The 24935-nt window shown below is 37.7% G+C and overlaps 2 protein-coding genes and 1 long non-coding RNA gene across 4 annotated transcripts; 1 reads left to right on the top strand and 2 right to left on the bottom strand.

Annotated features, from left to right (window-relative positions):
• Positions 1–646: 646 nt before the first annotated feature.
• Positions 647–2606, bottom strand: LOC115217365 (spermatogenesis-defective protein 39 homolog). Its single transcript, XM_029787039.2, has one exon. The coding sequence runs from the start codon at positions 2410–2412 to the stop codon at positions 694–696; it is 1719 nt and encodes a 572-aa protein (XP_029642899.1). The 5' UTR covers positions 2413–2606; the 3' UTR covers positions 647–693.
• A 372-nt stretch (positions 2607–2978) lies between these two features.
• Positions 2979–18671, top strand: LOC115217314. Of its 2 annotated transcripts, none has more exons than XM_029786966.2 (4): positions 2979–3738; positions 12341–12629; positions 14584–14739; positions 18279–18671. In XM_029786966.2, exons 2-4 carry the CDS (start codon positions 12380–12382, stop codon positions 18431–18433), a joined length of 561 nt encoding a protein of 186 aa, XP_029642826.1. In that variant the 5' UTR covers positions 2979–3738; positions 12341–12379; the 3' UTR covers positions 18434–18671. The 2 variants fall into 2 exon arrangements, with proteins under 2 accessions (XP_029642826.1, XP_036363165.1); XM_036507272.1 differs by lacking the exon at positions 2979–3738 and adding an exon at positions 4902–5040.
• LOC118765359 lies at positions 15286–23758 on the bottom strand. The gene is made up of 2 exons (XR_005001197.1): positions 23708–23758; positions 15286–15440 (listed from the first exon to the last, which is right to left on the bottom strand). It is a non-coding gene; the product is annotated as an uncharacterized LOC118765359 (long non-coding RNA).
• Positions 23759–24935: the final 1177 nt, after the last annotated feature.

Below are 24935 nucleotides of genomic sequence, written 5' to 3'. Positions count from 1 at the left end.
ATGTGTATGTATATATATATATATATAATGTATGTATATATATATATATATATATATATATATGTATGTGTATGTATATATATATATATATATATATATGTATGTGTATGTATATTATATATATATATATGAATGTATGTATATATATATTTGTATGTATGTATACATACATATATATTCATATATATATATGAATGTATGTATATATATATATATGTATGTATACATACATATATATATATATTCATATATATATATATATGAATGTATGTGTATATATATATATATATATATATATATATATATATATATATATATGCATGTGTGAATATATGTGTATATATACACATACAACACACTTTTATAGAAAGTTTTTCTGTTTTTGATCAAGTCTGTAAAGACTTACATCACTGTACTCTTTTTAGGATTTCAAAAACTAGTGGCAAGAAGGTAGTTACCCTTACAGAGATCTTGCGTTCAAGGGTCAAGTGGGTTTTTTTAAAGCAGGTGACATCTTAAACCAATAATTTGTTCAAGTAGAAATAAAAATATTGAACATGTGAAGTGTTAAGTAATTAATATTTATGTACATATTTATATACACATTAGAATGGCTATAACTGGGCACTCACACACATATAGTATATGTATGTATATATATTTCATCAATAGAGAAAGTTTAAGAACAGTTTTTCATTTCCATTTGATAGTTGATGTGTTCAGCGCATCTATGGCTTTCTGATGTAACTCAGCGTTTGCTGAAAATTTCTGAGCAAATATTTCCAGTTCTCGTCGATCTTTCATTGCAACACATGTTTCAATGAAAGTCTCATAACATTTTAGTTTTTGAGAAAGTTGCAAACACTTTTCATTGTCATTCATGGCCAACAGGTATTTTTTAATGTCAGCCTCCTCTGCTCCGAACTGATACAATAGTTCTGCAACCTTATCAAGTCCTATCACTGCCCTAAGTTTCTTGCCACTGAAAATATTACCTTTTGTTGTTAACATATCTTCAATACTAGGCCAGGCTTTCAAGTAAGCCCTGGCAGTTAAAGTTGTCCATAGAAACTGTTTTTCTGTTAACTGATGTTTGTTGCGCAAGATGTTTGGTGAGGCAAATTCGGCTTCTTTGTCATTGTAATGATACAAAGCACTGTAATATAAAGAATAAATCACAGACGTATCAACAAGAGGTTTTGTAGGTGGAATTTTTTGTAAAATAGTGTTACGTTGGTCACTTTTATCCATACTTTCAACAGTATTTTGCCATTCTAAAAGTGCAAGTTGACTTTCAATCAACCAAAGTTCTGTTGACATACCTGGGTAACTGGATTTGTATTCTTGCAGGCATTTTTTGAGGCTACTAAACTTATTGGCTAAATCCTTACAGCTGATTGCTTGCTTATACATGGTCATAGCAGCTTCCTCGTGCATATCCATTCCTTTTAGAAAATATATCAATTCAGAGTAATTTTTCAGAGCCCGCATATGACTGATGTAATGATTAGCAGCAATGGGATGGCTCTTGAGAATGTCATGAAATATACTATCTTTAAGTGTCTGACGAAGAAATAGGACAACTGTAATAATTATGTTACCATCATGACTTTCAGTAGCTTTATTTAAAATCTCTACCTTGTCTTCACGCGTTCGGTACATATTAATGCCAGAGTGGGCTTCGCCATCTCGAATTCTTTTGAGGGTCTCAGAAATCGGAGGTTTTAACCACTTTTCACGATCAGCTGTCCTTAGTGAGTGTTTTAAAGAAATTACCTCGGCTTCAAGTTTGTGGAGGGATGACGAAGATGCTGTTTTGGGAACAGATTTTTCGATTACATCATCTATGCTTAAGTTAGAATCTGCAGAACTGAAGCCAGGCTTAGGGAATATTTGGCTAGATGTGTGTTGACTACCTCGCCTCGTATTGGCGTGTGAATCAGGTAGAATAGCACTAGTTGTATCGCTTTTTGATCGGCCGTGACCATAGGAAGATGATCCTATTTGTTGTAAACTGTTGCTATTTGACTCAGTAGCTGGAGTCGAAGGAGAAGATGAACAATGTTGATTGCTACCTGGTAAATTAGAGGGTTTCGCTGGTGTGCCTGTTCTCGATATAAGATTCGCTTGGTTTGATTTTAAACTCAGATTTTTAGCATGTGCTAGTGGGTGGTCTCCAGGTGTTGTTGCAGTTTCACAGTCTATGAGAGAAGCAAGACTTTCACTTACTTCATCGTCTTCATCTCGACACGAAAGGATCTTTGAAGCAAAATTTGATGCATTGTCAACAGAGATATCATCATCGAATAAATTAAACTTGTTGGCTGAACGTTCAATTTGTGACACAGCCCAGAAGTCGTCACCGTCAATTGTGTTTTGGCGGCTCCGGCCGCTGTTCAGGTAAGTTGACATCGGCGAAATATACCTGTGTAGATACAACTGAAGTCAAATTATCCGGCTTGGACAAAAGAGACGACTGTAAACAATTCAGTAACGTGTATAGGAAAGTAAAGCGCATAAGACCAGTGGGAGTGGTTCCTCCCTCAACTTGGGAGAGAAAGACAACGTCAATGACATCACTTCCTGTCGACTGCTAACCGTCACCTTAGCGGTTGCCTCCCTTGGATTTCTTTGATGTGTGTGTCTTTGTCAGATGAGATTATTTCTTTAGCTCTGTAATTTTTAGTCACACACCCTCATTATCATCATTAACTAGAGGAGCGTAATGAGGTGTATTTTATGTTATTCATGTCGAGACAATAATAGCACATGAGGTAAATGAAATAACGAGATTTTATGGACATTAAAAGACTTAACTTCACATTACAATGTTGGACTAAGCATATAATTAATTATGAATACCCCTGCTCGTTCGCTTTTTGTAGAAGGAGCAATTTCCGTTTGTCATGAATCCCATCTGTTTCAAACGACCCTTTTTTAATTTTTTTTTTTTTTACCTAACTCATCTTTCTAGCTGTAATCTTATCATTTGGGCCAAAAAGTTGGTGGCACTCTATAGAGAGTCAGTGTATAATATTAGCAATGATGGCCTCAGACCGTCCGGATAGTCTCTATTTGAAAACTTTCAAATCAAGTATTGGGAACAATTACCCACAGTCTTTTGTCTGGCAGTGCCACGGGTAGGGAACATTGTTCGGAATAAACTCTACAGTCATGGCCATGTTTAGAGCTGTTGACAAGCGAACATGTACGCGATACACATAGGCCGTCGAAATTGACTATTACGAACTCGTTCAGTGTTAGTGCATTGTTATGTGGGTTTATGTCGAATAGTTGTTATTATATGTGGGACGGATCTAACTGTTGACCGAGTCTAATATCGAATCACTGTTCATTCGGCAAGGAAATGTCGGTTGTTTTCCTCTGTCTGATGGTTATAGCAAAGGAAGTTGTACGTTTGATATGGTTGAACGGTCTGAAAGGAGGTTTTTTCCTCTCAGAACAATCTCTCATCAACTTCTTCAAGCACCTCTCAGAGAGGAAGAAGAGGATAGAGAGGGAGGTGCTATCCTAATAAATTTCATGAAAGTTGGCTGCAAGAGATGAAATTAGCATAGCTAAATGGGTTGGCATTGCCACGGTAGACTAATGGTAACAACTATGAAAAAGTATTGTCCTTAGGTGTGACACAGTTAGCCAGGCTGGAAGTTGTCTTAGTTATCTGCCCTTCGTCTCAGTTATCTGCCCCTATCGCTCCTCCATGTTGGGACAGTTCAGGTAAAAAAATTTGGATTTCCTGGTTTTAAACTTGTTTCGCTTACTTTTAAGCGGAGAAACTTTTGATAATCTTACAGAAACATTATCTATCTGTCAGATATTCAATGTTTTGTTAGTATTTTGTGTTCTGCTCTCCATTGTGTTTGTCTCTGTAACTGTTTAATGATATTAATTACAGCACCCCATCTCAATCGTGCCACTAACCACTGATTTCGCTATTTTTGGGCCACAGCACGACTTTAATCATCACTGTATTATGCCATATCAACACTGTAGATAAAATATATCATCTGGGAACATATAAAGTCGAAAGTCCAAAGTGTGTGCACTGATTTCTACTTTTCATCGAAATAGTTTCAGTATTTTCACCAGCAGACGATTACATCTCCACCTATTGTTTGTTATAAAACGTATTAAACCAGAGATGAGCGAAAGCAGATCGGGTTTTTGGTGCCTTCTTAACTAACTACTAATCCTATAACGTCGTGTAAATAATATATGCTAATGTGGTGGAGGTGAAAAATACGCACACCACCCGTTTTCGGTGTAACCCTGACTCTAAACCTACCCTAACCTCCGAAAACGGGTGGTGTGCGTATTCTTTACCTTTGCTTATTAATGTTATGAAAACGTCTTTAATCTTGTTAATTTGAACATCTGTAACTAAAATATTTTCAAATGGTCGAACAATAGATCTACTTCCTGCTTTTGCAAGTCCTATTAGAAATAGCAGCCAAATTCCGTTGAAATACAAGAGCAATGGTAAAAGTGACAAATGTCAATAACGAGGGACATAAGGGAAAGGGAGTGATTGTAAGCAATACAGAATGGTGAAGGTGGTGTGTATTGGACACGGATCTGAAGCAATTCCTCTTTATAGGCATCTTGATCGGAGATGAGATAGAAATGTTGAGTAACGATAGGGAGCAAAGGGGATTGAATATGGACAAGCCCAATGTCATTTTTCTTTACTTAGCTAACTTGATGATTAAGAGAGAGAGATGAGAAAATATTGAAATGTTGCAGGGAGCTTGCATGGGTGTGACTGTCTCCAGCATTGCTTATCATCAATTTTCATAGTTCTTTGTTATCTTTGTATGGTCTCTTGAGATCAGTTTTCACCATTTAGTTCCATGTCTTCCTAGGTCTTCGTTTTTTTGCAGATCCCCTCCATTTCATACACTCGGCACTTCTTTATGCTGCTGTGATCATCCTCATGAATATCATGTCTATACCAGAGCAGTCTTGTCTTGCATACTTCATCTGATTCTTCTTGTATTTGATTTTCCTCTCAGCTCATTGGTAAATATTGTCCATATGCCCTTACATTACATATACAGCATGTTTGCATCATTTAGTTCTAATTTTTTCAAATCCGCTGTTGTTTATGTGCTATCATCATCATCATCATTTAATGTCCATGTTGGTATGTTTGGATGGTTTGAGTGGATCTGTAGGGCCCAAGGACTGCATTATGCTCCATGTCTGCTTTGGCAGGGTTTCTGTTACTGAATGCCCTTCCTAATGTCACCTACTTTACAATAAGTACTGGGTGCCATTTTCATGGCAGTAGCGCTATTGAAGTTGCCATGTAGCTTGCAAGACTATGAATCCTGAGGGAGCTGGAGTCAGTTTTATATCAGGGGATGAAGAGTTAGAGTATGAGAGAAGAGAGTGCAAAGCAGGTTCTTGTAGAAGATGTGCATGGTTACTTATATTTAGGGAAGGGTGAGAGTGATCAGTAGAAGCTGTGAAGAAATGAATAGATGAAGTGTCCAGGTGACTCCTCAAGGCATAAGGTAAGTAAGAGTGGATGGGGGAGGGCTATTGCAAGATTGTGTGGGGAGGCAGCCTGCAGCGGTAAAAGAAGCTGGGTAAGGTAAAGGGTTATAACTGATGAGTTATGAATTGGAGAGGAGGGAGATGAAGGTTGCAGGGAGAATGTCAGGATAGTAATGATACAGTTGTCAAGAGGAGGGCAAAAGTGAGGAATGACAAGGTGAAGTTAAGCTGCTAGAGCATGGAGGAGAGGTAAATGTTGTGCATGATGAAATGTAGTTTAGTTTCTTAGTTGGTGTTGACTCAATGTAATGCCAAAGCAGATGGGTTTCCTCAAGAACCTTGTATCACCAGACATCCTGGCCCATTCTCATCTCCTGCGTGAGGCTCAACATCTTGAGATCAGCCCTCACCACTTCATCCTACATCTTCCTGAGACTTCCTCTTGCACAAGTTCATCCACTTTGGCAATCAACACTTCTTTATACAGCTCTTCTCATCTGTATGCATCACATGAACAGAGACCCAGGAACAGTTGTGATGAAGTGGTGATGGCTGATCTAAAGATGTTGAGCCTCACACAGGAGAAGACCAGCCCACTACAGAAGAAGTGAGGTCATAAAAGTATTATGATTATATCTGTACATGATGTACCCTGCACTCAATTTGCCCGTGTCAAAGATTTCCTTCATTTCTTATCTTTCTAACACCCATCCTGTCATCACTCTCCTAACTATGGCATTACTTAGCTACTGTAATCATCTAAAAGTAGACTCCACTCATATTTCATCATCCTTTTTGTGTTACCATTTACCTCTTTCTTCCATAGAACCACTTCCTTTTAAACTCCATCCCTCACTCATCATCCCTGTCCATACTACTTTCTACCAATCACTTTCTTTTTGAGCTTTTTCTTCCTTCATAAGTTACATCTTTGTCTGCCACACCTGATGTTTAACATGTCTCCTATCTGCTATCAATCTCAACACTCTCCAGTCTGCTATCAATATCTCCTCCTTCTACCTTTGTCGCCCCACTCACTATTACCACCCTTATGTACTTCTGACCCCTATCTCTGCCACTGTTCATCATCCTCTCACCCTTCTACTGTCACACCCTGCACATCATCTCCCTTCTCTCTGATATCTATACAGATTTATGATACTCCTGCTCTCCATACTTCCTGTGCTGCTGCTTGTCACTTCCCTCCCAGGCTACTTCTATATCTCTCACCCCTCCCATACTGATATTTACCATCAGTTATACTACCCTTTTTCATCACTCACTACATTCACCTCCATCTCCATCTCTAACCCTCTGTTGTTCTCCTTCTACACTTTTATGAAATTAGCCATCCTTTCCTTTCCTCCTCATCAACTGTTTATACTCTCTTATTTTTAGAGTAGGATCTGGCACCTTATCATCAACACCTTTATCTCCCTTCCAGCTATTCTTATCAACTCACACACAACACTGGATAGCCACATGTCTCCTCCATTGTAAGGCACTTGTGCTTGTCTCTCTGTCATACTTTAGCCTTCAACATCTGGTGTAAAGCCACCACCTCTTCTCCCAAATACATCCCTACTCAGTCAAAGAGCTTTCTCCTTTTGTTTACTTTGTCTTGCAAGTTACAGCATTTGTCAGTGTTTAAGATATGCTTTCTTTATTTTTAAAATATCTAAAAATTGCTCCACATCTAAATTACAGATGGGAGATTGAGTGCCAGATGACCATAAGTCTGCTAGGCACAATGATTGTTACTAGTAATATTGGAAACAAACCAAATTATCACAGTTTGTTAGTGTAAACTTACAAAAAAATTGCTTACAGTTTTGTGGGGAGGTGACACCTGCTCATTGTACCTCCTTACCCAGTACAAATAACCCATACCCAATACATGTCTTACATTATTTAATGACTGTATTACCTTTAAGAAACATTTGTTTATTATCTAAATAAAAAAATTCACCTAGGACAATGAAAAGGATGTTAAATTTTCATTTGCCTGTCAGCTATTTACAACAAGTGGATGGCTATCTTTTGGCAAGTTTTACATTCTGTATGGCAATTCTCATGACTAAAATTCAAACAACTGTACAGTTGAAATTTGGTTTTCCCATAACATCATTTTGTTATCATCATCGTTAATTTGTTTTCCATGCTAGCATGGGTTCGGTTGTTTTACAAGAGCTGGCAAGCCAGAAGTTTGCACCAAGCTCTACTGTTTGTTTTTACATGATTTCTATGACTGGATACCTTTACTAAAACTGACTGCTTTATAGAATGTACTGAGTCCTTTTCATGTAGCACCAACACCAGACAGGTCACCAAGTAAGTTGCAACACAAAACCCCTCAACCGAGCAAAGTGGCTTTGTTTCAGGTGAGGAGAGATTAAAGTATGATAGAAGGATAGAAACAGGTGTCTTGCTGTAGAAAAGATACATGGCTACCCCAGTTGGAAACAGCGAGAAGAGAGAGAGAAGACAGTGAAGATGTGTTGGAGGCATAGCCTTAAGTTACTGGGAGGAGTATATATAAGTTAACTGGTTCAGAGGACTGTTGGGTGAGTAAGCAAGCATGTTCAGAAAGAGTACAAAAGGAGATGGGCAGTGACAGGGAGGGGAATGTAGTGAATGAACGCTGATGGCGGGGAGAGACATTAGGAAGATGGGATATGGGTGGGGGAGAGATTTATCAGGGACAGATTGGGTGTAAGAGCATAGACATAAATGCTATGCCTTAAAACTAAGGGCCTTAGTTTTGCTTTTCTGGATGAGCTTTCTCAAGCATGAAAACTTGTCAATCATGGTCTTTGTCATCTCCTCTCTGGAGCTAATTTTTCGTCATTTTATTCCACACCTCCCTGGTCTTCTTCTTCCATAGATCCTGTTCACATTTAGTGATCTATTGTCTTCATTCATACACATCACATGACCATACCAATGCAATGTTCTCTCTTGCACACAACATTTGATGCCTCTTATGCCTAATCTTTCTCTCAACATATTTACATTTTGTTGTACATACACATTGACATTGTACATCAACAGAGTATGTTCTCTTCATTTCTTTCCACTTTTGCATGTCCTCATTACTATGTAGCATAGTTGTTTATACACAAGCATCATATAATCTACCTTTTACTCTGGTGGAAAGGTCCTTTGCTATTTACTGGCACATAAAAAGCACCATTCAAGCATGATCATTGCCAGTGCTGCCTGACTGACTCCCTGTGCCAGTGGCATGTAAAAAGCACCATTTTAGTGTGGTCGATGCCAGTGCCAGCTGACTGATCCTGTGCTGGTGGCACATAAAAAACACCATTTGAGCATGGTTGTTGCCAGTACTGCCTGCTTGGCCCTTGTGTCAGTGGCATGTAAAAAGTACCCACTACACTCTCTGAGTGGTTGGCGTTAGAAAGGGCATCCAGATGTAGAAACTTTGCCAGAAAAGATTGGAGTCTGGCGCAGCCTTCTGGCTAGCCAGCCCTTAGTCAAACCGTCCAGTCCATACCAGTATGGAAGGCGGATGTTAAATGACAATGATGATGATGAAGACCATTCTGAACTTTCTCCAGAAATATGCAGATTTATATTTTATCCCAGTATGCTGTCACAATATTGTTTTCATATGAACTGAATCCCTCATTTCCCCCTACAAAACCAATTTTAAATATGAGTGTATGATCAAACATTGTTTTTTCCACAAAATATTTAAAAAATAGGGGTGCATCTTATGTGAGACTGTACCTTATATGTTGGCAAATACAGCTTCTGTGGAACTCACTAGTGCTGATGTCACAAAAAAAGCACCAAGTACATAGTATAAATTGGTTAGCATTATGAAACATATTCAGCTGTAGAATCTATGTCAAACCTGATATTGGAGTGCAGCTTGCCAGATCCTGTCAAACTGTCCAACTCATGCCAGCACAGAAAAAGAGATGTTAAATGATGTTGATGATTGTGTATACTCCTGTCTTGACAGCACATGATGGTTGTAAATGAGCATCACTGTCATAAAAGCAATGTTGTTCATTCCCAGTTTTTTGAGGAAAACATGTTTGGTTTTGGAGAAATATTGTGTTGACAAATTCCATTTGACCCACATGAGCATGGAAAAATGGGCATTGAAGGTTGATGATCATCATTATTTTATTAACATCTATATTTCCATGGGTCAGACAGGAGTATGTTAGGGCAGTTTTCTATGGTTGGGGACCCTTCATGATGCCACTTCTAATGTGTTTCTGAGTGAAGTAATAATATCTAAGTCAATTCAACAATAAACAGTCCGGACAAGTTTACATGGAGAACTGGAAATAAATACATCACCATCATCATCATTGTTTAGCGTCCGCTTTCTATGCTAGCATGGGTTGGATGGTTCAACTGGGGTCTGGGAAGCCAGAAGGCTGCACCAGGCCCAGTCTGATCTGGTAATGTTTCTACGGCTGGATGCCCTTCCTAACGCCAACCACTCCATGAGTATAGTGGGTGCTTTTTACGTGCCACCGGCACAGGTGCCAGACGAGTCTGGCAAACGGCCATGATCGGATGGTGCTTTTTACGTGCCACTGGCACGGGGGCCAGGCAAGGCTGGCAACGGCCACAAACGGATGGTGCTTTTTACGTGCCACCGGCACAAGGCAAGTTGGGGCGGCACTGGCAACGGCCACGTTCGGATGGTTCTCTTACGTGCCACCGGCACTGGTATCACAGCTGCAATTTCCATTGATATTGATCGATTTCGATTTCGATTCTCACTTGCCTCAACAAGTCTTCACAAGTAGAGTTTTGTGTCCCAAGAAGGAAAGGTATGCATAAGTGGACTGGCTACATCCCGTGTAGAGGGCACGGGTTATTGTCTCACTTGTCCTGCCGGGTCTTCTCACGCACAGCATACTTCCAAAGGTCTCGGTCTCTAGTCATTTCCTCAGTGAGACCTAAAGTTCGAAGGTCGTGCTTCACCACCTCGTCCCAGGTTTTCCTGGTCTGCCTCTTCCACAGGTTCCCTTAACCGCTAGGGTGTGGCACTTTTTCACACACCTATCTTCATCCATTCTCGCCACATGACCATACCAGCGCAAACGTCTCTCTTGCACACCACAACTGATGCTTCTTAGGTCCAGCTTTTCTCTCAAGGTACTTACATTCTGTCGAGTATGAACACTGACATTACACATCCATCGGAGCATACTGGCTTCATTTCTTGCAAGCTTACGCATATCCTCAGCAGTCACGGCCCATGTTTCACTGCCATGTAGCATGGCTGTTCGTACACACGCGTCATACAGTCTGCCTTTTACTCTAAGCGAGAGGCCTTTAGTCACCAGCAGAGGTAAGAGCTCTCTGAACTTTGCCCAAGCTATTCTTACTCTAGCAGTTACACTTTCAGCACACCCGCCCCCGCTACTGACTTGGTCACCTAGGTAACGGAAGCTATCAACTATTTCTAGTTTTTCTCCCTGGAATGTGGCAGAAGTTGGTCTCAGAGCATTTTCAGTGTTTATTGCTCCTGAGCATCTTCCACATACAAAAACTATCTTCCTAGTTAGCCTTCCTTTGACATTGCTGCACCTCTTATGTGTCCATAGCTTACACTTGGTGCATCTTATAGAGTTTCTACCTACACCTTTTCTACAGATCGAGCAGGGCCATCTACCTGAAGGCGTTTGTGATTTGTCTACCTTCCTACTTATTAGGACTTTGGTTTTAGTTAGATTGACTCTAAGGCCCTTCGATTCTAATCCTTGCTTCCACACCTGAAACTTCTCCTCCAGTTCTGATAGTGACTCAGCAATTAGAGCAAGGTCATCAGCATAGAGGAGCTCCCAGGGGCATCATGTCTTGAATTCCTCCGTTATTGCCTGGAGGACTATGATAAATAGGAGGGGGCTGAGGACTGATCCTTGGTGGACCCGTACCTCTACCCGGAATTCTTCACTGTACTCGTTGCCAACCCTCACCTTACTAGCAGCGTCCCTGTACATGGCTCGCACAGCTCTCACTAACCATTCATCTATCCCTAGTTTCCTCATTGACCACCAGATAAGGGATCGGGGGACCCTGTCGAAGGCTTTCTCCAAAATTTTATTTACAACCAGTTACCACACAAAGCCAAGGGGAAATATCAACTTACTTGTACAAACACACACACACACACACACTCAAATGATAGGTAAGGTGTCCAAGGACATATAGATAATCTGTACATAGAATGAGTGCTCAGGTGAAAGCAAGTACCTAAACTCTGACGTTAAATGTAAGGAAGCAGGATCCCTATGAATAAGAGTTGGCTCTCTCAACAAATAGTACAAGATTGGTAGGAGAGACAGGGTTGGACATCAAAGAAGAAAAAGAAACCTATTTTGTGATGAGAGTTTGGGATTTGTACAAGATGCATTGTTACGTGAGATGCCCACATCCCATGCAAATGGTTGGTGTTTGTCAGGTTACGGCTAAAGGGCATAGATTTAGTAGAGATATTAAATGAAGGATGTTCAAATGGAATGTGTCTGGTTGTTAGGCTATTAGTAACTCAGCAGAAATGTAATAACTAAATTTAGTTAATGTAATTACCTAATAACAATAGAAATAGATCAAAGTATGATCTAAGGCTTGAGGGTAGAATTTGTCATGTTTATATGTGTTTATATAACTTCAGTTTTTATATCTTGTTATTGTTTTTCTATCTTACTCAGCAGGTTATCAATTGTAATTTGTTGATACTCATAATCTCTTTGACTTGAGTAATCTTTGAGTTTTATTCTTACTTTATTTCCTTCTTGGTTAATGTTGTCTTTATTAACACTTTCAGTTACCACATTTTGTACATCTTGAAAGCAAACAATGACAAATGGATACAGACATTCAAGACTTAAAAATGAAATTGTCTGGCGAAGACTTCAACATGAAAGGAGGAAGGGGTAGCCTAGAAATAGTCAGCCTCATTTTTGTATTTACAGCTAATGTTCTCTACTGTTTAGCTGCCTTTACTCATGCTTGGTTCCAGCTGCCACCCCACTCATTTTATGGCTTGTGGTGGGTGAAGTTCTGTGATTACCTTCGATGTCAGATTATCCCAGCGTTTTATGCAGAAGAACCAGGTAAGATATTTCTATAGCTTCTAGAAATTTGTATATTTAACCTATGGATAGGTGACGGAGCACTTCACAGTGATACACTACCTCTTAATAATATGAACATGTAGAGATAAGCCCTTCCTCATTTCCCAGTAAAAGAATAGAAAATTACAACATTAAGGAATAGATGGGAATAAAAATGTTGGCGTACATGAGTTTAGTTGGTGATGAGAAATATGATCTGAAGGGCATTTCTTGCTGTGCCTTCCTTAAACTATTTTTTTGATTAATTGAAAGGTATCATTAGAAACTTTAAGCAGTATCCATTTCTTGTAAGTGTATGAGTTCAAACCTCCTCTAATCATTTGAGTGCTTTTTGCTAAAATATATAAAAAAAATTGTCATTACAAACTTTACATGTCTACTCTATCTCTCCTGTAGTAAATCATGGACTATCTGTGGGAGGCTGGTTTCACTATTTCTCCCTAATACAGGACCATAAAATAGATGACAATGATGACAATGTTCCATGTACACAGTGCCACATCAGGGAAACCCAGCTGATATTTTTCAGACAGTTGGAAATTTCTGAGCAGGTTACCAATGCTTTTGCTACCCTTGCTGCTATATGCTATCCCTCCATGAATTTAAATTCAATTCCCATTCTCCACTAGTAGTAGTGATTGGAACGCCCTCAGGAAAAGTTTTAGATGTCTGAAGAAATCTGGCCTTCTTACCCCTGTTGTTATATAGATGGCCACTAGTCACTGTTGTTCACATCCAGGATGAAATTTAAGGATTTCTGGAATAACATTGCCACTTTGCTATCTCATCTTGACTGACCATAAGATGAGAATGTTTTAGTCATCAAAAATTGTCAAGTGCATGTATACTTCAGAGATTCTGATCTTTCTGATAGCTACCGCATCTATGTCAAGTGACTTGAAATCATTGAGCAAGTGACCTTACTTCTAAGCTGATCCCAGGTTATATACATTTGTACACCACATCCTGACAACAGCCATGTTTGTTGGAAGAAGTCCCTCACCTTAGTCTTTGTGAAGGCTAGGGATTCCAGTCCTCTCTTCAGGTGTATGTTTCTTGAATGGAAATCCCTACACTGGAAGAGAAATTTATAAAAATTCTTTAGACATTTAATATCTTTTTTAGTAACCTGTCTTTGGAAGTTTTGAAGAGGAATTTTTGAAATTCCTTTCCTTTTTGTCTTTCATGTGTGAATGTCTGTTGCTTTTACACATTAGTGAAAGATGGGATACATGAATAAGACAACTAATAAACCTGTATGTTCAAAGAAAAATACTTTATTCTGATTAAATTGCACAGTCGAGTTTGTTAGTGTAACAACTGGAAATATAGTGAACCAGGGATTGGTCATTGGAAAGTTAATTAACAACTCTATTGTTTAGATACTTGATATCATAAAAAGATGTAAAAGAAAGTTGCCAGAAGATAAATCTGTCCTTGGATAAGATGTGACAGCTAAGTTTGCTACAAAATCTGGTATTGTTGTTTTGAGAAGTCTACTGTATCTATAGAATTAAGAGACAACACAATAAGTGTGTCAACTCCCATTAATTCTTGGGCTGATATTTTCACTCAGCCATTTTATCTCAGGTTATCATGTTTACAGACTAACAACCATGCATATTCTTAATAATTTTAATCTGAATATTGATAATTTAGGCATTCTAGAGTCAAAAATGTGCCTATTTTTGTTCTGCAGTATCAGTTGTATTTCTGGTAAGTCAAGACTATCAGTTGAATTAGTTAGTGATGGTCTTTAGTTGCAGGAATTAGATCCTAATGTGAAACGTTACTCTCAGTTTTATCTCATGGGAATGCCAACTGACACCCTTTATACTTTTTATTTTCATTTCAAGCAAGTTTTCTATCATTGATTTAAATATATTGTTAAAATAATTCATCCATATGCTCCTATCTCTTATTTCCTTTCTAGCATGGTACCATGTAATGCAAGGTCTCAGCCTCACTGGGTGGATTAGTCTTGTGGTCTCCATGATGATGCTTTTGTCCAAAAGAATTGATGTCTATCTCCCAATTATTTTGCGAACTAATCGCCAGGTGACTGTGTCTGCTCTGTGTCTCTTATCTGGTAAGTCTTTCGTGTTGTGATTTCTACAGACAAATAACAGCCCTATTCCATCTCATACATACTGTTGGGTAGGTTAAGTGCAAGGCTGGTTACAGTGACTTAAGTTTGTAAATATCTTAAAAAATAAATTACAGAATGAAAGAAACAAAACAAATTTCTTGAGAAAGAACAAAAATATCTTAGATATTTAGCGGTGATGTAACATTGTTGCTTATCCTGAAGTGGATCCTGGATCATATTTACAAAGATAATAATGATAAAAGAATTTTAACTTTGTTGATAGTAGGAGCAATAGCATCTGTTCTTGTTGGAGATCTGTGTCACAACCTATATTGTATACTTTAACAATATCATCATCTTCATTCTCATGTCTGTTTTCTATACTGGCATGAGTTGGATGGTTTGACAGAAGCTGAAGGGCTGTTCAGGCTCTATGCCTGTTTCGGCATGGTTTCTATGGTTGGATGTCCTTCCTAATGCTAACCACTTTACAGAGTGTGGACTGGGTGCTTTTGCACAGCACCAGTGTGGATGCTTTTTTCTCTCTTTTGTGGTACCAGCACTTACAAGCCTGAAGACAATTTTCTTTTGGAGATGTTTGACAAGTGACTGAGTGGAATTGTGGTTGTGGACAGGTCACAGAAGTGTGATAAACTCTGTAATACTTCATAATAGAGGGTCTTATATATCATCATCATCATCTTTTAATGTCTGTTGTCCATACTGGCATGGGTTGGACAGTTTGACTAGGGCTAGTAAGCTGAGGGGCTGCACCAGACTCCAGTGTGATTGACATCGTTTCTATGGCTGGATGCTCTTCTTAATGCCAACCACTGCAAGTGCTCTTATGTGCCACACGATGGTTTGGTTAGTTGTATGTATATTGGTTGTGGGAGGGGCATAGTAAACTCTGTTTACAATTTTGATATGTAAACATATATACATGTGTGCATGCACTCACTCATTCATGTGAACATATACATACACGTACACACAAATGCATATATGTGTGAACCTTTGCATTCACTAATACATAATACATGTGTATGTGTGTGTGTGTGTATCATCATCATCATCACCATTTAATGTCCGTTTTCCATGCTGGCATATATGTGCATATATATATGCACATGCTTATATACATACATACATATCTATACACCTGCATACATATGTTCATATACACACACAAAATATATTTATGCATACATATTACACATCTAAAACATGAATATGAATTCACATATATGCACGAGCACATGTAACTGAATAAATAAGAATAAATGCACATACATCTATATACTTCTACGCACATGAACATATTAGATGTATGCACACAGTAATGTGAAATATAACTGAATAGTGCATAAATACTTACATGAATAAATGTAGAAACAAATAAATGATTAGATTTGATCTAAGTGAAAATAAAATAAGTAAAAGAATAAAGTTTGTATAAATAAATATGTGCAGAAGTAAAATGAAAATGGATAGAAAAGATGGTTGAACTGCAATATAAGAAATGAAGTAAGATATATCAGTCAAGTGTCACTCTGCGTTTGATGAGTAAATGATTCTTCTTTAGTGTAATTGGCTCTATCGTAATAAAAAGTACAGAAGAGAGCAGTATAGCAAACGGTGATGTAAGGAAAGTGGTGTCCAAACTGTAATGTAAAATGTTGAAGCATGAGGTTGGCGTGTAATGTATTGAGTCATACCCATAAATAATGCAGTTTTCTCAATTGCATGAACTAAAAGTCAGAGGGGGATGGGATAAACTACCTGCTTTTATAGCAAGTTTTGAAGAGTGCAGTTCGATTTTAACAGTTATTTTTTCAAAGCTATAATGGAAGTGACAAAGGAACATATTCAGCATATTTTGCATTATGAGTTCAATAAAGGCAACAGTGCAACAGAAGGTGCAAGGAGTATTAAAGCCATATACGGGGATTGGACAATAAGCATAAGCCAGTGTCAACAGTTGGTCCAGAAATTCCGAGCTGGAAACTGCAGCCTAGAAGATGAACCTTGTCTTGGAAGATCTATAGAGTTTGACGAGGATGTTCTACAAACATTGGTGGAGCAAATTCACAGAACTAGCAGAGAAGCTTGGATTTGGTCATTCAACCATTCATCAAAAAGTCAGCAAATTGGGTCAATGGGTTCCTCACAAACCTTCTAAGTCTAATCACACAGAGAGAGTGAATGTGTGCTCTTCTTTGCTGTCACGTCCCATGAATGAACCTTTTTTGAACCAGATAGTGACTGATGATGAGAAATGGGTTCTCTATAAAAATGTCAAGCACTGAAAACAGTAGGTAGGAAAAGGAGAAATACTGGCACCCCAGGCTAAAGAAGATTTTCCCCCACGTAAGATATTGTTATATGTTTGGTGAGACATGAAAGGTTTAGTGAATTTTGAACTTTTAAACCCAAACCAAGCAATAACAAACAAAGGAGATCTACTGTGAGCCGCTTCATTGCTAGAAGGAAAATGACCATCTTTGGTTTCAAGACAAAAGCTGTTCTTCCATTGGGATAATGCTCAGCCACATACAGCGAGAATGACATTCCAAAGACTGGAGCAGTTTGAATGGAAAACGATGCCCCACCCACTATATTCGCTGGACATTGCCTCATCTGATTATCATTTATATCGCAGTTTTCAAAATCATTTGGGCAGAAAAAAATATGAATTCTGTAGACAAGGTCAGAACAGTACTGGAGGAGTATTTTTCATAATGGACATATGAATTTTAGAAGAGAGCCCTTGCAAGTCTGTTAGATAGATGGAAAATGAAGTGTATATTTTAGACTAAAAAAGTACTTTGTTTATCTTAATTTTGAAAAAATAGAAAAGTATAAAGAATTCATTTATGGGATGACCCAATGTATTAAATGTGTAAAGGCTGATATACAACATGGAGAAGAGAACATTTTAGTGGCAAGCTGAGAAAGAGTTTTGAATGGTTAGGGTGAAGTAATGGGTAGAAGAATCATACAAGGAACTTCCTTTGATGGGGACACGAGGAAATCAAGTTTTTCTGCTAAGCTGAGATGACACTCGTTATATTTGGTATGAGCTGGAGCAGATTCTAAAACAGACCATTTGATATTGTAGTTGATTCCTTTGCTTTATAAGCTCCAAATCTATTTTAAAAGTGTTGTTGCAGAATTTTTTCCTTATGTCTGAAAGTATATGCATGTATTTTACATTAGTATAGTTTTCATGACACATTGTCCCATGTATATAAATGTTTAAAATTTTTTTTTAAAGCCAAAACAATGTAAGTTAAAAAATTTAAAGTAAAGTTTGATGGATAGTACTATTAAATGGTAACAGTAATAACCATTGACCTGTATTATGAATTTTTATAATCTGCATTATTTTGGCTTTAAAAAATATTTAAAACATTTACATGTGTGTGTGTGTGTGTGTGTTTGTTTGCATACCAGTTATCAATAATTCCTCATATTACCTGTTACAATTTTTATATTATCATCATTAACTAATCTTTGTCTTTTCTTTCTGTCACCAGTTTCTGCTATCTCCACCAGTATTATAATGTTTTACTCCAAACTAGATGAATCCAGTCCAAAAGAAACACCCCAGATATCTTGGTCAACTGGATTAGCTGCACTTGCATGTTTCTTGGAACTGTTTGCAGCTATGCTCTTGTTGATTATTTCCTGATGGTGCCACTACCAAGATACATATTTCAATAGATGTATCTATCCATTCCAATGGTTGACTTCTTAAAGAGTTTAGCCTGGTGATTGACACACACACACGCACATGCACACACACACACACCACACACACACATCACACACATTGCACATATATATGTGCATAAATTGGAAAGAGTGCTCAGTGTATTATGTAAACATTGTATATTTGTTGGTAAGGCATATGAGTTAATAGTTGCCTACCTTCAAACAAAATGACTCGCACACACACACACACACATGTGTGTATGTATGTATGTATGTATACACACAGATATGCACATATATATAGTTTTTTTTTTTTTGAAACTTAAGCTGAAGGTTTGTCTTGCAACTTGTTTTCTGGGCCTGTTTCACTACATGTATTCAGCACTTCTTTCTCATTTGCTGAACATGTATGTGTGTGTGTGTGTGTGTGTATGTATATATATATATATATATATATATATATATATATAATATATGTATGTATGTGCATATTATGTTTTATATATATATATGTATGTGTATATATATATATATATATATATATTATATATATATATATTATATATATATACACACACACACACATATCTGTGTGTGTGTAAATTTGTATCGTGTGTATGTGTGCACATAAATATGTGTGCATATATGTTATAAAGTATGTTTTGACACTTTAAGTTTTGTCTGATGGTTTATTCAGCCAGAATGGTTCAATAAGCTGTCAGGTGAAACTTAATGCAGTTAATGCAAATTTGATATAAATTTGCCTCTACTTTCAGTTTTGGTTTTCCCCATCAGTGAATAATATGTTCTTATCATTGTTTTAAAATAATAACCCTATACATACATACATTCATATGTATATATATATATATATATATATATATATATATATATATATACGTATATATGTGTGTGTATATATATATATATATATATATATATATATATATATATATATATACATAATACATATATAAATATGTATATACATAATACATATATAAATGAGTATGTATATACGTAATATATACATATATATGTATGTATATATGTATACACACACACATATCACACAAATATATAATGTTTATATACTCCAATCACCAATACCTTTGATCCATTTCAGTTTGGAAACCAAAAGAACATCATTGAAATATTGAAGTATCTTTTTTCTTATGAGACACAATTTGCATACTGACGACATGAGGTGCGTGTGTGTGTGTGTGTGTGTGCGTGTGTGTATGTGTAATATATATATTATACATACACATATATATCTGTATAATATATATCTATATATATTCATACACACACACACATACACACATGCATATATAGTTTAATGACCCTGCTAACAAATAATGGCCCTGTCCATGTTTGTTTGAATAGGATAATGTGTCATGCACATCAGAAGGGCACGTTATGGATCACTGCCAAAGGTGACTGCTATGGAACTCCTGCATGACTGCGAATCAAAAATTTGTCTGGGGAAAATTCACTTTGACAATCCAGATCAGAAGAAATGGATTATTATATATGTGTGGAGAGGAAGGAAAAGACAGAGTTGTATGTGGAGAAAGAGGTGTTGGGAGATAAGAATAAAATATGGACAGAAATATTAAAAGGATGAAAGGCTGAATGAAGAGTCAATTGCAGAAAGCAGAGATGAGAAAGAGGGAGCAATGGTGTTGTTTCCCTAATCCAGACAGGACCGATATTTTAAAATGTATTTCTGTTTGGGTAAAGGTGTAAAAGCTTCTGACTTGTCATTTTGGTACATTTTAGACATGAGGCAGCTCTTAAGTATTTGTTTCTTCTCTGCTAAATACAATGCACATTTGCGACATCTGTTGGAACAAGACTTACATTTGTCCAACGCCTCCATTTGTTGCAGTTTGCAGCCTTCTTAGACTGTCATATGTGCTTCATCAGAGTAATGCTGTTCTACAGCAATGTTGTGTGGTTGTGCAAGCATTTATTGAAGTGGGGGACCTTTGGGATTCTAGTGTAGCACTTTTATGTTGGATGCATTGTTTGACCATCTCAACAGACTGTGCTGCACTGATCATTAAGCAAACAAAGGAATCTCTGCATGAACCACTTCAGTGCTTCACACTCAGCATTCAGAGTGGATTTGTGTGAAAGAAAACTCTTTATGTTTGCTGTGCAACTAATGGCAATCTTAAGCATATGTCTATTTCAAAGGTGTCTATACTTGTGTGTTTGAGGAAAATACTTATCAAGCAAATTAAGGAAGACCTTAACTATACCACATTTAAAATTAAATGCAATATGAACCAGATCAGATTGTGATAGTGTTGTCTTTTGGTGAGTTTGGGTTGTGTGTGTAAGGGATCTCCTGAGAGCTGCTTGCTGCTAGAGCATTGTTGTAATGGGGCACTCTATCAAAGATAGGATGGCCTGGAATCTCAGACCTGTCATCTAGGTTTGAGATTCTTATATTCATTTCCTGAACTAAGTTCTTTAGCATTAGTTCTGGTTGGCAAAACCTGATGTTAAATGTCGGTGAGCTTCCTAATGGGTTTGTAGAAACATTTGTATGACCTAGTACCTAAATATATGGTCACATAACCAGAAGCTGACTATAGTGAGATTGGTTTCTGCTGTGATACTAAACCCAAGGTATTTGAAAAGCTTGATAATGTTGTCGATGAAAGCTTCATACGCAGTGCATCCAATAAGAGCCTCCAATGAGGTTGCAGACATTGGGACTATTAAATGATCTTATTCCCTTGGTTCCTTTGTCATGGGAAGACAAAGGAACTGTTTGTGTTAGATTATTTGGAACATGCTGAATCCTTATCAATGAAGAATGTTTTCTGGTTTGAAATATCAGCAAACTCCAGTCCCTGAGTCAATTACTTTTTGCACAGATAAAATTCTATGATGTTAAATTGAGTAAATTTGGTCCTGCCCTTACCATTGCAACTGATGAGTCATTAAATTACTACACCAGTCCCATGACAGAGGGTGAGATCAGGAGTTTCCCAAATACTAGAGTGTGAAGTACTTTTTAAAATACTGATGCAAGCTGCTTTACAGAAATGACACCTTGCTTCCTTTTTCCCAGCATTGCTTCCCACAGTTATCTATTCAGTCTTTTATCCTTTTGTTATTTCTGTCCTTTTCTCTCTTTCTCTCTCTCTCTCTCTCTCTCTCTCTCTCTCTCTCTCTCTCAATATATATATATATGTATATATAAAACTTCTCTTTCTCACTCTCTGTCCATTTCATTTATGATGTCTCTTCTAAGCTGGATTTCCAAAATGATTTTTCCTTGACATAACTATTCAGTTCCAAATCAAGAGTTATTGTTCTTAAACTCAACAAAGTTTTTGTTTTTGTAAAAAATGTAATTTTTTCCCATTCCCAAAAGTTTTGTGCACAGGACTTCCTAGTAACTTTTCATCAAAATGTTCAGGTTTTATCCAAATTGTACCCTTCCTAAGTGCATGCATACACATACACACGTGCACATTCACATACACACACGCATATATTTACACTCAAGCATACTTGTATGTATGCATGCATACATATGTATCTACAAGAATTACAAGAGTCAGTGAGACATCAGAAGGACAGAGCTCTTACACATTTTATGCATTTTTTGCATAATACTCCAACTTTACCCAAGTTGTCCCTGTATTTTGTATCGTTATTCCCCCTGTATTCTAATCATCTCCTTTGTATTTCTTCGTTATTTCACTTCAGTTGTGTATTTATTTCTATCAGAAAGAAAAATTTAATTAATATTGTAATATGTAAAAATTGTTTTGCTGTCTTCATTTCTGTATTGAAAAATGATTTCTTTTTTTTGTTGTTTGTTATATTTTGTTTTTGAAGTAAACCTTTAGAATTACCTACAGATCCCCAGTACCCTTGAAACTCCTCCATAAATGGTTTCAAACAAACATCCGGTTGTTACATCAGGTGTACAACAATTAGAATAGTGCTGAAAAATTGAAGATCAAATATTCAGCCATTTTCTATTATGAACATGTGCTGTACAACATTGCAGCCCCTTATCTCTTGTTGGATGTAGTGGTGTCCAGCTGTGAATGTCACATGCAGTTTGGCCAAAATTGATACATGGATGATGACAGTGTAGTTTCTTCTGACACAGAGTTTCTCAAGATATCCAAAATGTAGCTCTACTGAAAGACATGGGATGAAATAATGAAGAATGACCTCTGGGTGTTGAGTCTCATGGAAGAGAAAGCAAAGAACTGAGAGGATTGGTAATTTGCTGTATTTAAGAATACTTGTCCATCTAAGCAAATAATGAGATTATGTACCCAATCTGTCCCTGACAAATCTCACTTCCACAACTCTATCCCCATCTCTATGAACCACTATCCTTTTATGCTCTCAAAAACTTAACCATTTATCTCCCCTGCAGCAAGGAACTTGTCCATCTGCCATACTTTTGATTGTCCAGCTTAAAGTCACTTTTTTCAATACCACATTCCACTTCATTTGAGGGACCATGTCCAGCAAGTTGCCTGATAATGTCACTGGTGCTGGTGTCACATAAAAAGTACTCAGTGTGGTTAGCATTAGTAAGAACATCCAGCCAAAGAAACCGTTCCAAAGCAGACATAGGAGTTTAGTTCAATCCCACTGACTTTGGTAGCTCCTGTTGTACTGTGCAACTCTGCCATCATTGAAAACATACAATAAACAGTGATGCTGATGCTGATGATGATCCTTTCGTTTTAATATTACTGAAGGTACAAAGAAAATGCTTATTGCAATACAAATAAAGTACCATGTGTACATAGCTTAAATCATATAGAAAGCAAAATTGCTGCATAATAGAACTGGTTTAACATCCCAAGACCTTGGTGTCGTTAACTTATATGAATAGAAGCAACACAAAATCTTGTTATACAGCAAATTCTACACTTCTTGATCATTATTCTATGTCTTAGACCAAATAATCTAAAATAGGGTTTTTCTTTTTCCTATGTATATAACTTATGGACTGGAGGTAAATTTATTGTTAATGAGGGTTTGTTGACTTTGTATTTCAGAATGAAGCATCTTACTCAATGTCTTCACTTAATTCTCTTCATTTTCATGCACTACATACACATGTATGGGGTATGCATATGTGTGTGTGTGTATTGTCATTTGCTCTTTTGCGTGTCTGGGAATTTAGGTTTGTTGCTGTTGAAGGAAATCTCAGCAAGAAGAAATATATTCACAAAGATATTATCATCATCACCATCATCAACATCATCATCATTTAATGTCCATTGTCCATGCTGGCATGAGTTGGACAGTTTGACTAGGGTTGGTAAGCTGAGGGGCTGCACCAGACTCCAGTCTGATTTGGTATGGTTTCTATAGTTGGATACCCTTCCTAATGCCAACTTCTCCCCGAGTGTAATGAGTGTGTTTACTTGCCAGCAGCATAGGTACCAGCTGCATGACACCAGTATCCACCACAACTATGATTTCACTTAGCTTGATGGGTCTTCTTCTGAAGCACAGCATATTGCCAAAGATCTTGGTCGTTTGTCTTTGCTTCCATGAGGCCCAATGCTTGAAAGATGTTTTTTACAGCCACTGGCACAGATGTTGGTCATAGGAGTGTCCAACGCACTTTGGGTTCCAAACCATCCACTGTAGAATAAGACCGGCAGTCACAGGGGATCAAATTGCAACACTTACCCATATATATTTCTGAATTTGAGTGCTAGTAGTATTATTGCCTCTGGTATTTCTTTCGTTGGCTATGGACCTGCTGTTGTTGTTGTTGCTGTCGGTGCTGTTATTTCTGGGCATTGGATCAGTAGTTCCACTGGTGCTGGCGTGGCTGTCATCTTCGGCTGTAGTGCTGCGGTCGTAGTTGTCGGTATTGGTGTCTCTGCCGCTTAATGTGTTGCTGCTGCCACCGCCTCCAGAGTTATCATTGTTGTTGCCAATGTTGTTGGATGAGCTGCTGCTGCTATTATTCTTGTTGTGAGAGCCAAATACCGCCACTACCTCACATGTGTCGTATGACCCTTCTCAGCCTCGTTTTGCCCTCCCTCACTGGGTACTCATTGTACTCCCTGTATGAGAAACCAGCCCCTACTCACATTTCAGCGGTGTTCACAAGTATTTTTTTAATGTTGGGTGCACAGCTAAAGGAGACTATTAGGTTGTGCCTATTGAACAAACATCCATCTCTGTGTCTGCACGAAATGCTTGTCTACTAAGCTATGGAATATCCTTCCCACACAAGTTTTAATGTTGTGGGAGAAGTGGGATGATGCAAACCAAACTACCTCCCTTTTGTGAGGCCCAGCATATAGGAGATGTGGTCCTTAGACCCACTGAACACCAGGGTCTCACTGTAATGGAGGGCCGATACGTCAAAAATTTCTTGATTTGAGGATAGGTTCAAGATCCTCTTGCTGACATCCTTCACTAGGCTCCTAAACATGATGGACAAGCTGCATGAAGCT

This window comes from Octopus sinensis, linkage group LG11, assembly GCF_006345805.1.
Source record: "Octopus sinensis linkage group LG11, ASM634580v1, whole genome shotgun sequence".
NCBI classification, from domain to species: domain Eukaryota; kingdom Metazoa; phylum Mollusca; class Cephalopoda; order Octopoda; family Octopodidae; genus Octopus; species Octopus sinensis.
Note: the sequence above shows the minus strand (reverse complement) of the source record. Positions and strands in the feature narration are given on the sequence as shown.

Bases quoted from the DNA above. Each gene is read 5' to 3' on its own strand.
- LOC115217365 (XM_029787039.2), bottom strand. From the start codon at position 2,412: ATGTCAACTTACCTGAACAGCGGCCGGAGCCGCCAAAACACAATTGAC.
- LOC115217314 (XM_029786966.2), top strand. From the start codon at position 12,380: ATGGATACAGACATTCAAGACTTAAAAATGAAATTGTCTGGCGAAGAC. The intron at 12,630-14,583 runs GTAAGATATTTC...TTTCCTTTCTAG, and splicing joins GTTTTATGCAGAAGAACCAG to CATGGTACCATGTAATGCAA. The intron at 14,740-18,278 runs GTAAGTCTTTCG...TTCTGTCACCAG, and splicing joins TGCTCTGTGTCTCTTATCTG to TTTCTGCTATCTCCACCAGT.